Below are 11,780 nucleotides of genomic sequence, written 5' to 3'. Positions count from 1 at the left end.
CGAAGACAAGCCTTACATACAAACAGGTTTCCCCCAAGCAAAGAGAGAAAGGAAGGATAAAAAAGTGTGGAGTCATCACAACTGTCTTAGTTATCTATTGTTGCTTGAAAAAGAAATACCTCAAGTATGTAGTTTTAGCAAACATTCATTTTTCACAGTTTAAGAGGCTGGAGTTCAGGTTGATTGCTTTAGTAGAAGACTGTGTATACGTGTGATTCATCTCATGAAGCAAGGTTCTTGTCTCTCTTTTCAGCCTAAATTCCTTTCATCCTTGGTGACTATTAAGGGACCTGTATATATCTTTCTCCACCTCTGCTCTTTTATATCACAAAAGAGATCGGTATAAAATACAGTCCACATAAATTCTGCCTCATTAGCAAAACAACGAAAATCTATTCCCCAATGAGATTACGAACACAGGCATAAAGACACAACATATTTCTAGGGGAAAGGAGAGCAATTAAATTTAAAGCCATTTTTTAAATCTATATAATAAATCAAGTGCCCACTTGATGTAATAAAAACCAACTCCTAAATTACATAATATTTTACTTTAGGGTAATTTGAAATAGAGCTCTTCTAGCTAATGATAATATGAGGTTTAATGAAAATAAGCTATTAAATCACTTTTAAAACTAAAGTTTGTAAGTAACTAAGGCAAACATGTTTTTCTCTCCTTAGTCACAGAGCAGTATATGACTAAACCAAGGAAGATACATGGCATTGTTTCTAATTTTGGATCCTTGCAGAGCTTACATAGTGCTAAAGGTATAACTCTAATAGCAAGGCAAAGAATTCCACAATATGCATTTTTTAAGCAGGTAGAGCCATATAATAAACTACATAAGAGGCACAGCTGTGGATAGTTCTTAAATATAGCTAAACACCTCATGAGATTGGTTTCTAGATTTGAGCACCAAGGACCTTCAAATTGTCTTTTGGGACAACTTAGTCAATTGGTATAGTATAGTTCATAAAGTATATGTTTCACATCCTAGTTTGGTGAGTAATTTCTGGGCTCTTAAAAAAGCTTATATCTAGCTGAGAAGCAACAAAGCCCACATGGAAGAAGCACACCAGCCTGTGTGATCATGAGGTGTCGATGGGATCAGGGATCAGGCATCAAAGACCAAGAATAAAAAAGCATATCAATTTGATTGAGGGGGAGAGCGGAGCAAAGACCCAAAGCCCATCTGTAGGCAACTGGACATCCCCTTACAGAAGGGTCACAAGGAAGAGACAAGCCAGTCACGGTGCAGTGTAGCAAAGATGAAACTTACAACTTTCCTCTAGTTCAGCTGTTCTCAACCTGTGGGTCATAATCCCTTTGGGGGTCAAATGACACTTTCACAGGGGTTGCCTGATTCATAACAGTAGCAAAATTACAGTTATGAAGTAGCAACGAAAATAATTTTATAGTTGAGGGGGTCACCACAACATGAGAAAATGTATTAAAGGGTTGCTGCAATAGGAAGGTTGAGAACCACTGCTGTAGTTCTTTATGCTTCCCTCCTCTCCCCCCTCCCCACTATCATGACCCCAATTCTACCTTACAGATTCCGCTAGACCAGAGCATGTACACTGGTACAGATAAGAGCTAGAAACACAGGGAATCCAGAACAGATAAAACCCTCAGGACCAATAATGAGAGTAGTGGTACCAGGAGGGTAAGGGTAAGGTAGGGGGGAGAAAGGGGGAACCAATCACAATGATTTACATATAGCCCCCTCACTGGGGGATGGAAACAGAAAAGTGAGTGAAGGGAGACATTGGACAGTGGAAGACATGACAAAATAATAATAATTTATAAATTATCAGGGTTCATGGGGGGAGAGGGAGCAGGGAGGGAAGAGAAAAAATGAGGAGCTGATACCAAGGGCTCAAATAGAAAGAAAATGTTTTGAAAATGATGATGGCAACAAATGTACAAACGTGCTTGACACAATGGATGGATGAACTATGATAAAGAGCTGTGACAAACCCCCAATAAAATGATTTTTTTTTAAAAGTTACAGTCTTGCAAACTCACAGGGGCAATTCTATCCTTCCTATCTTACAGGCTCACTATGAGTGGGAAGGAAGTACAGACTCCTAATCAGGAAAAAAAAATTTTTTTTTTTTACTCAGTGCCCAACTGGCAATTAAAAAGGTTTATACTGTAGCCCATAACGAGGATAAAGTATAGGTTATCTGCTTTTCAGCACCCTGAATACTTCAGCATCCCCCAAACTGGGAAAAACTCATCTACATAAACTAAGGCTTCACTTTCCCAGAAACCAGAACTAGATGATACCATGCTACTGCTACCAACCATTTTGAGCAGGGCTACAATAGATGGAGCCTGACCAAACAAAAGAAAAATGTGGGACAGAACTCATACTCATAAAAAGTCCAGACTTACTAGACTTAGGAAGACTGGCCCAGACTATATCCTGAGATACTCTTAAACTCTTAAACTGAGATACTCTTGAACTTAAACTCACCCCTGAAGTTACTTTTCAACTAAATAACAAAGTGTCTCCTGAAGAATAAAACCTGAGAGTATTGTACTCCTTTGAAAAACCATCTCTAAGGAGTAGGGAAACTAGATCACTGGAAAGAGAACAACCAGGTTGGAATAAATGAGAATGTTGGCGCACTATGAAAAATGTAACAAGGACACTGAATAATTCATGGGGAAATTGCTAAATAGGAACCTAATCTACTGTGCAAGCATTCACAGAAACACATTAAAATATTATTTTTTAAAAAGGTAGAGTAAAAGGAGTTTAGAAAAAGCTTTACAATTTGCTATAGGAAATAAAGCCTATTGACTAAAATTAGATAAAACTATGTCAGAAATTGGTTAAGTATTTTTGGAGGCCAGGTGGTGCCAGGACTGAGTATTCGACGCTTAACCAAAAGGCTAGCGGTTTGACGTCACTAGCTGAGGGTAAAAGACGTGACAGTCTGTTTCCATAAAGACTGACAGTCTTGGACACACCAAGCGCAGTTTTGCACTGTGCTGTACAATGACTATGAGTTGGACTAGACCCAACAGCATTGGGTTTGATTTATGGTGGATTTAGGAGAACTAAATTTAATAATTTTCTAATAGGCATAGTTTCTACAAACCTCTAATCCTCTGCCTCTGAGATGAATATGTACAAGGAGATGGTGTTGGTCATTTGGCATGAGCCCTCTATAAAATCTAATTTAAGTGAACATTTTCATACTCCACATGTGGGGGGAAAATACACAATAAAGTGTGGTGTTTCGTTAGGTAAAAAACAAATGATTAAACTTCAATAAATAAAATACACACTCACTAAAGCCCTGGATGAAAATCTTAAATGTGTTCCTGCTTATCTGAAAACTTCTCTTGAGATTTAGTCATACAGTGGTAACAATAACTGGTGAAGACTGCAATAGCAAACAAGAAGGACAATGCATGCGAAATATCGAACATACGTGCTATTCTCTCAAATATCTAGAAAGAACAGCATGCCATAGCCTATGAATTTAAAGAAGCTCTTTCAAAATCTAGAAAGCCCTTTACAAGGTTACTCACTTTGTCCTTGCTCAAATTAGAAAATCACAACTACTAAATTAACTGCGTTTTCAAAATGCTGATAACAAAGAATAAAGCTGTAATTATTTAGTCAGGCTTAATTTTCTTGGTATAACAAGCTAAGTATTCTCAAAAAAGAATTTCATAAATATGAGGATTATAAAATTTTGTAAATCCTAAAATCTCCTAGAAAATGGCAATTAAAATGTCAAATACCCAATATGTTAATAAATAAAGGTAGCTAAAAGGATTGCTTACTGCTTTAGAATTTTTCCTAGAGAGTCAGAGGGGGAAAAAAAATCTTGATTTGTCAGTATTTCCCTTCCCACATGGCTAATGATGATGAAAAACAGGAAGCCCCAAGAGGTGACAGGGTGGAGTGGTCTGAGAATAAATAATCCACCTCCCCAAACAGCCAATCACTTAAAACAACTTACAAATTCTCAAGCTTTGATAAAACTTAAGGGTTTTTTTGTTTTGTCCCCATGGTGGTTTTTTTAACAGAAATATTATAAACATTAAAGACCAACTATTTCAAGTACATGAAAAACAAGGTATTCCCTGGTTGAATTAGAATTTCCCCCCATGGCAATAAGTCCTCACTAAGATCTGTATTTGTGCAAATCTTCAAGGCCATACATTGAAGAGAATGCTCTACAACAGAATCAGACTGCACACTTATTAAATTCATGATTTCTCAATATACATACAATTTTTAACAGACCATGAGAGTTTATAAGGATTTTTTAAAAGAAAAATTTAACTACCAACTATTCTTCCTCAAATAATTAAAATTGAAATTTGCTAAGCCGAATTTGCAGAAGCCATCTTTCTTTCTTACCCAAGCAAAACAGTGCCAAATGGACAGGAAGCTACATTTAAATTCAAATGAAAATACTACTATGTCCCTATATGACATGTGTACATGCTCAGAAACAATATCCATTAACAATCCCCCAATTCTGTCTTAGCTCTTCTAATACTACACACACTATACGTGCTGCATCACGTTTACGGTTTCCAGATCTTACAGAGGAAGCTTGTTTACTAACCAAGTCATTTAAAAGTTCTTTATGTCATAAAGATTGGGGAGGACATGTTTCTCATCCTAGATAACATCAAACATTTAAATAGCCCAGGGGCTAATTTTGACATAGAGAAAACACCAAGCCAAAACACCAAACTCACTGACATTGAGTCCATGCCGACTCACAGCCACCCCACAGGCAGGGAAACACTGCCCCTGTGGGTTTCCCAGACTGTTGAACTATTCAGGGGAGTGGAAAGCCCATCTTTTCCCAGAGGAGCAGCAGGTGGATAGCATCCCAGTGTGTAACCACGCCGCCACCAGAGCTCCCTTGGCTAAGGTGATTGAAACCCCAGTCAATTCGAGTTTAGTGGTGGGTCATAAGAGAAAATCCTTTAGCAAAATTTGAGAAGGGTTGGGCCATGTGTCCTGGCTCATCATGTCCTGCTGTGTGTGTCAGAGGAGAAGCGATCTGTGCCCCAGAGGATTTTCAATAGCTTTTTCTGAAGCAGAGAGCCCAACCTTTCTTCTAATCTAAGGTGTCTCTTGATGAACTCAAAACTTCCAACCCTTTTGTCAGCAGTTGAGTATGTTAACCGTTTGTACCAGCCAAGGACAAAACTCCAACCAAACTCACAGCTATTGTGCGCATTCTGACTCACAGTGACCCTACAGAGCTGGGTAGAACTGCCTCTGTGGGTTTCCAAGACCGAAAATCTTTACAAGGATAAAAAAATCTCATCTTTCTCCCACGGGGCGGCTGGTGGTTCCAAATGTTGACCCCTCCCTCATGAGCCCTTGATAATTTATAAATTCTTATTTTGTCATATCTTGCCCTGACTGACGTCCCTTCACCCGCTTTTCTGTTATCTGTCCCCCAGGGAGGAGGTCACATATAGTTCCTTGTAATCGGTTCCCTCTTTCCAACCCACTCTCCCTCTACCCTCCCAGTATCGCCACTCACACCACTGATCCTGTAGGGCTTATCCGCCCTGGTTTCCCTGTATTTCCAGTTCCTATCTGTACCAGTGTACATCCTCTGGTCTAGCCAGACTGGTGCAAAACATTTTATCAGCTCTGACCAAGAGATGGTTTTGTACAAATCACCATCCTTGTTACAAAAACAACTTAAAGTCTATACCTAGGCAGAACATAAGTTGTTTTATACAAAAACTGCCATAGCTCCTTTTGTTGTTGTTATGTGCACTGAGTCAAATCCCCCAAACCATCACCAGTGAGGGCTCCTCTTTTGCTATTATGGAGGCTCCGGGGGTTTCAGAGCCATAAAGCATGCCCTCGTCCTGTCCAAATTTTGCTAAATGCTGTTAAGAAACACTGGCTTATAGACAAGTATGTTACAGTACTCTCAGCTATACCAGAAACTGATTCCAAAAAGAACTATAACAGCAGGTAGGTATGCTTACCTGTTGGCAATGAAGCCCAGTCTTCTTTTAGACCCTCAGGTTCTTCCTGCTTAATGCCAATCAATTGAGTTGACAAAGACTACACAATGCCTTGACACACTGTTGACATGCAGATGTAAATAACTGTAACAATGACACCTCAGGAAATGACTGAGCACTCAATTCATCCTATGACCCATCACAAAACAAGCACCAGGCACAGTCACACAAAGAGGAAGAGACTCCCGGAATTCTCTTCCTGCACAGCAGCTTTGCTTTCAATATTACTGAACTTCAGGAAAATATAATTAGACACAAGGTAGGTAGGCACCATGCTGCAATCTCATAGACAGGTGCTGACTTGAAATATGGTTAGTTGGAGTGGCCATATGTTGTAAATGTAAAATACCCACCAGGTTTCTGAGATTTAGGGTGAAAACAAGGATATAAAATAATCTCATTTTTAATATGTTGAAATGATTGTATTGGATTCAATAAACTATATTATTAACATTAATTCCTTATTTTGGATTTATCACATGCACAAAACCACATCCCTGATAAAAATTAGGTAGAAAGCTTTTCCGAAGTTCACCTTTAATGGGAAGTGGACTTTCTTTCGTTTCTAGCACCTGGGTCCTCAAAAAATGATTGTAAAGTTCTCTCTCTTTATTACTCAACCACAAACAAAAGAACTATTCACACTATTAAAAAGAGATAGAGAACAGTCATTATAAGCTATTTCTCTTTAACATAAGAAAATGGTAATTACTACACAAAAGCAAAATAAGAAAGTATGTCTGTTTCTCTCAGGCAGACTAGGCAACTACCTTGGTCCACAAATTCTATGAAATAAGTAAGCATATGTTCAAGCACATATATTCCCAAAGTGAGAAATTCAGTGACAGACTTCTACAGTGAATCATATTCTTCCTCTGCCATTATTCTGCTTTAATTTAAAAATATTTAGGATCCCAGGGCCCTTGGGGAATATCTAGTATATTTTTTAATCTGTCAATTTTTTTAAGAGTAAAAAGACAGACAGCTCAGTAAAGGGTAAGAGAAAAATGCTTTCTCAGGTGTTCAAACCCACTCTCATCAAGTCATCCCAATTCATATAGACCCTGCAGAACAGAGTAGAATTGCTCCTTAGGGTTTCACAGGCAGACAGTCTCATATAGAATTCTCCCTCTCAGAAGCGGCTGATGGACTTGAACCCCTGAGCCTGCAGCTAGCAACCCAATGCTTAACCCACAATTCCACGCAAAAGTCAATTCTAGAAAACTGTCCATGAATCAACTATAGGAAAAAAACAAATTAAGGACAATGAATCCTCGGGGCTTCTATGACAGATGGTATTCTATAAAAATATTCAAATAGCTATTAAAAACTTTTTATACCGCCCTAATACATTTACAAAGCAAGAAGGGCCACTCTAGGATACCAATTCATATGAAGTTCATCCGCTGAGAAGCTTCTGGTTTCTATTTTGCTAGGTGATACATTCCTGAGAAGTCTTCTTGTGCATTTAAATACCAAGCTCAATTACGCTCCCAGTAGAGTAAGCAGAAAGGATTGTATCTGTTAAAATAGGGAGTTCAGCGCTGGCAGTTTCCTACTTTGGTGGATACTAATGGATACAATGCTGAACTTGAACCTGAAATACTGAAACCACCCTTGAAAAATCGGGCCTTTTTACATTGGCCAATAAGTCAAAAGATTGCCAAATTTTCCATTAGTTAGAGCATCCTATTTTTAGTCTCGGCACTGGTCTTTTAAAATACACCCCACAGTACAATTGGTTTGACTATTTATACGGGGCAAAATAAAAACCAACCACAGGGTGGAGAGATGTGGGCAACGGGATAGAAAGGAACCGAGTTGGGGAGAAGGACTTCTGGCACTGGTCCCTGCCAGGAGGGGGAAACTGGAACGGTGCACAGGGATCGGAGCCCCATTGCGGCTGGAAAACCCCGAGACCGGAGCGGGGACGAAGGTGAAGGCACCGGCTACACCTCCCTCGGGGCAGAGGAGCGCGAGCACGGAGGTGGCACTGCTGGAGGAGGGCAGCGCCGGGGGAGGAGCGAGGGGCTTCCGAAAGGCGAGCCACCTCCACCGCGAGCCGATGCAGGGTCCCCGCCTCTCTCCCTTCCTCTCCTCACCTGGGAATCGGAGGCGACAAGAGGGCTACAGGCTGTTTCCCGCCCCAGTCGTTGACATGGCGGCCGACGAGCTGTCACGGCGCTGGCACGGGTCTCCCGCGGCTCCGGTGTGAAAGACACCACTTGCCTCCTCGCCCCGCCTTCCTCCGCGCACCCCTCCCTCCCAGCCCGCGGCCGGCCGCCAGCGACCGGGGATCATAGAGCGCGAGCGGCTAGAGAGGAAGCACACAGGGCGGACAACCATAGAGTACGAGCCCGGACGCGGCCACTCACAATCCTTCGCGGCCAAGTCGCGACGGAAGCGGAAGTGAGAGAAAGACAGAAAAGATTGATTGTACGCAGGCGCAGCTTCCACTGTTTACTTCCGCCTGCCCTCGTCTGGCTGCAAAGAAATGTTGCACGTGGGTGCCCCGCGCGGGGTTCGCCGAATTAGCAACTGCGAGTGATCTTCGGGTCAGAGCTTAGAGAGCAAGTATGTGGGTCCCAGTGGCCGGGCCTTCTCTGCGGCTGACCCTCTCCATCTTGACCGGCTGTGGTCGCGTCCGCGTTTTGGGAACCGGAGTGGGGACGCGGAAGGACTTAGCGAAGACCCCTCGCAGGGCCTTCTCAGACTCCCTCGCGCAGCCGCTGCCCTGCCCTGAGACCGTGGAATCGCCTTCGTGCGTGCCGAAGTATCGCTTAGACCACAAGCGTTACGTAACTAGCCCGGGATTGGCTGAGACCTTGGCGCTGCTCCTGCAGCGAAAACGAGGACCTCCCTCGCTAATACTGGAGTGCAATCCAGGTGAGTCTGGCGTGGATTGCGGTTTCTTGGACGTCAATCAGCTTGGTAGACTTTCATACCCTGGATGTGGCGGGCGCCACCTAAAACACTGCCCTTTCTTTTAAGCAGCTTACTTGAAGAGAGTGGCCACAGCATATGTATATAGTCTGTACTGGTAACAAGATGTTATTTTAAGAACATTGTTGCATCCAACAATTTATGCAACCTCCTAATACTTTGCTCGGTCCCTCGTCCCTTTTATAGTTTGACCTTCTCCTTGTTATATAATATCTGCCCCCTCGAGCAAGTTAACTGCCTCATGTAACTGCCTATTTTACTTCTCTCCCTTACCCTCCTGCCCTTGGTAACCGTCAAAATCTCGTTCTCATGGTTTGAAAACCTTTTCTTGATTAACAGTGGTGTCATAAATATTTGCCCTTTTGTCCTCCAATTCTATTATTCTTTCATGTTACTTAGTATTCTATTGTGTCTGTACCAAAGTTTATCCATTGAGCAAACGTTTAGGTTTCCATCTTAGTGCCGCGATTAACATGGGTGGTCATATATATCTGTTCATGCTATGTTCTTTATTTCTTTCGATTATATGCAAAACCGTGGGATTGCTGGGTCATATCATAGGATTTTTGCATTCCCAGTTGTGTGCGGAAGTGCCATACCGCTTTCCACAGTGGTTGGGCTGTTTTAGAGACCCGCTGGCAGTGACTGAAGGCTCCAATCTCTCCTCTTGCTCTCCAGCATTTCTTCTCCTTTCCTGAATTTTGCAATCAGTGCCTGTGTAAGGTGGTATCTCACTGCCGTTTTGGTTTGCATCTCTTGAGGGGCTAATGGTGAAGAGCATTTCTTCATGTTTGTGGCCGCCTGGTTGCTTTTTTTGGTGAACTCTCTGTTCATCTCTCATATTTTTAACTGAGTTACTCATCTCTGTTGAGATGTTGAGATTTTCTCTAGATTTTAGAGAAATCTATGCCCAAATTATTTTTCCCAATCTCTTAGTCTTTTTTTTTATAAAAAAATAACTTACTAGATTTTTTAAAATGGGAGTTGATACATATATCGTTCCATTAGTTCATTCAAATCAAGCAGAATTGTACAGTTGCTACCACAGTCATTTTACAGACATTCTTTTTCTTCCTGGACTCCTTATCATCTCCCTTTACACCTGCACCCCCCCACCCCTTGGCACCCCCCTCTCTCCCAAACCCTTATTCTACTTACTGTCCCTATAGGTTTATCGATCCTGGGTTTCATGTACCGAAACACACGAAAACATAACACAACTTCATACGGGTGATCTCCAATGATATAACACCTCTGAGATACATCCTAATACAAACAAAAATACAAAAAAATGTTGAAAACCAGACCAGGTCCAGCATGCACAAGAGGAGAGATAAGCTGAAAAAGTTTTAACTTTAAGTCAGATTTATGCCTTCCATCTTTTTTTTTAATCATTTTTTTGGGGTTCATACAACTCATCACAATCCATCCATCCATCCATCCATTGTGTAAAGCACATTTGTACATTCGTTGCCCTCATCATTCTCAAAACATTTGCTCTCCACTTAAGCCCTTGGCATCGGCTCATTCCCCCCCACCATGAACACTTGATAATTTATAAATTATTATTTTGTCATGTCTTACACTCCCCGACGTCCCCCTTCACCCACTTTTCTGTTGTCCATCCCCCAGGGAAGAGGTTATATGTAGATCCTGCCTTTGATCTTCTATACTCATCGCTAATGCACTCTGTTTGGTAATCACGTTTAGTCTTGATGAAATCTCTGACACATGAGTGTTTTACTTTTAGGAGATCCCAGTCATCTACTTTGTCTTCTGCTGTCTGTGTATTTATTTACATTTGATAGTGTATTTATGCTATGTCTTAGTGTCCTCAAATTTGCTTCTATTTATTCATTGATGATCTTTATAATTCTAGGGTTTACATTTAGCTCTTTAATCTGTCTTGAGTGTGTTTTTGTATATGGAGTGGGGTATAGGCCCTGTTTCATTCTTCAAATAGAAATACAATTTTTGCAGCACCATTTGTTGAAGATACTGGCTCTTCCCCATTTAATGTGGTTCTGCACTTCCTCAAAATTTTGTTGTCTGTCAATGGATGGATATATTTCTAAGTTAATTACTATGCTCCCTTGGTCTGCATATCTCTCCCTGCATTAGTACCAGGCTATTGTAAATACTGTAGCTGTATCGTAGGTTTTTAAGTTGTACTTTTTAGATTTTTTTGTAATTATTAATGAGAATTAATACATATATCACATTCCATTAGTTCAATCACATCTAGCAGGATTGTTCATTAGTAGCGCTTTTGCTTATCCTGGGTCTCTTTCCTTTCCATATAAAGTTCATGATTTGATTTTCCATTTCTTTAAAAAATGATGCTGGGCTCTAGATTGAAATTGCCTTATATATGTATAGATTGCTTTGAGTAACATTCACATTTTCACAATAGTAAGGCTATTTGTTTAGGTTTCTTTTGCAGTGTTGTTTAGCTTTCTTTGCACAAATATTTTGTTTCACTATGTAGGTTTATTTCTTAGTATTTCATCTTTGGGGTGATAATTGTAAATGTTACTGTTTTCTTGATTACTTTTTGAGAGCTCTTTTAGTATACAGGAATCCAATTGAATTTGTGTTGCTGAGTCTGAATTAGTTTCAACAGTTTTCTTGTAGAGTCTTTAAGTATAGAATCATATCACCTGCAAGTAGAGTTTAAATTCTTCTTGCCAATTGGATGTCTTTGGTTTCTTTTTGTTGTCTAATTGCTCATGCTGTCTTACAGTATAATATTGAATAAGAGTGATGATAAAGGGCATCCTTGTCTGGTTCCATTCAC

General features: G+C 40.7%; 2 protein-coding genes across 2 annotated transcripts in view; one reads left to right on the top strand and one right to left on the bottom strand.

The window, feature by feature from the left end:
• Window positions 1–8,246, bottom strand: part of CNST (consortin, connexin sorting protein) — an 87,125-nt gene extending 78,879 nt beyond the window's left edge. The window contains exon 1 of the mRNA XM_045298156.1: window positions 8,143–8,246. The gene's annotated coding sequence lies outside the window, so the exon portion shown is untranslated. The remainder of the gene's footprint in view (window positions 1–8,142) is intronic.
• A 237-nt stretch (window positions 8,247–8,483) lies between these two features.
• Window positions 8,484–11,780, top strand: part of TFB2M (transcription factor B2, mitochondrial) — a 30,938-nt gene continuing 27,641 nt past the window's right edge. Inside the window, exon 1 of the mRNA XM_045298206.1 lies at window positions 8,484–8,926. Coding sequence (XP_045154141.1) covers window positions 8,617–8,926 — 310 coding nt within the window. The 5' untranslated portion in view covers window positions 8,484–8,616. The remainder of the gene's footprint in view (window positions 8,927–11,780) is intronic.

The sequence above is a fragment of the Echinops telfairi genome, unplaced genomic scaffold (assembly GCF_000313985.2).
Source record: "Echinops telfairi isolate 266 unplaced genomic scaffold, ASM31398v2 ScPeMD7_7424;HRSCAF=8462, whole genome shotgun sequence".
Classification (NCBI taxonomy): domain Eukaryota; kingdom Metazoa; phylum Chordata; class Mammalia; order Afrosoricida; family Tenrecidae; genus Echinops; species Echinops telfairi.
Note: the sequence above shows the minus strand (reverse complement) of the source record. Positions and strands in the feature narration are given on the sequence as shown.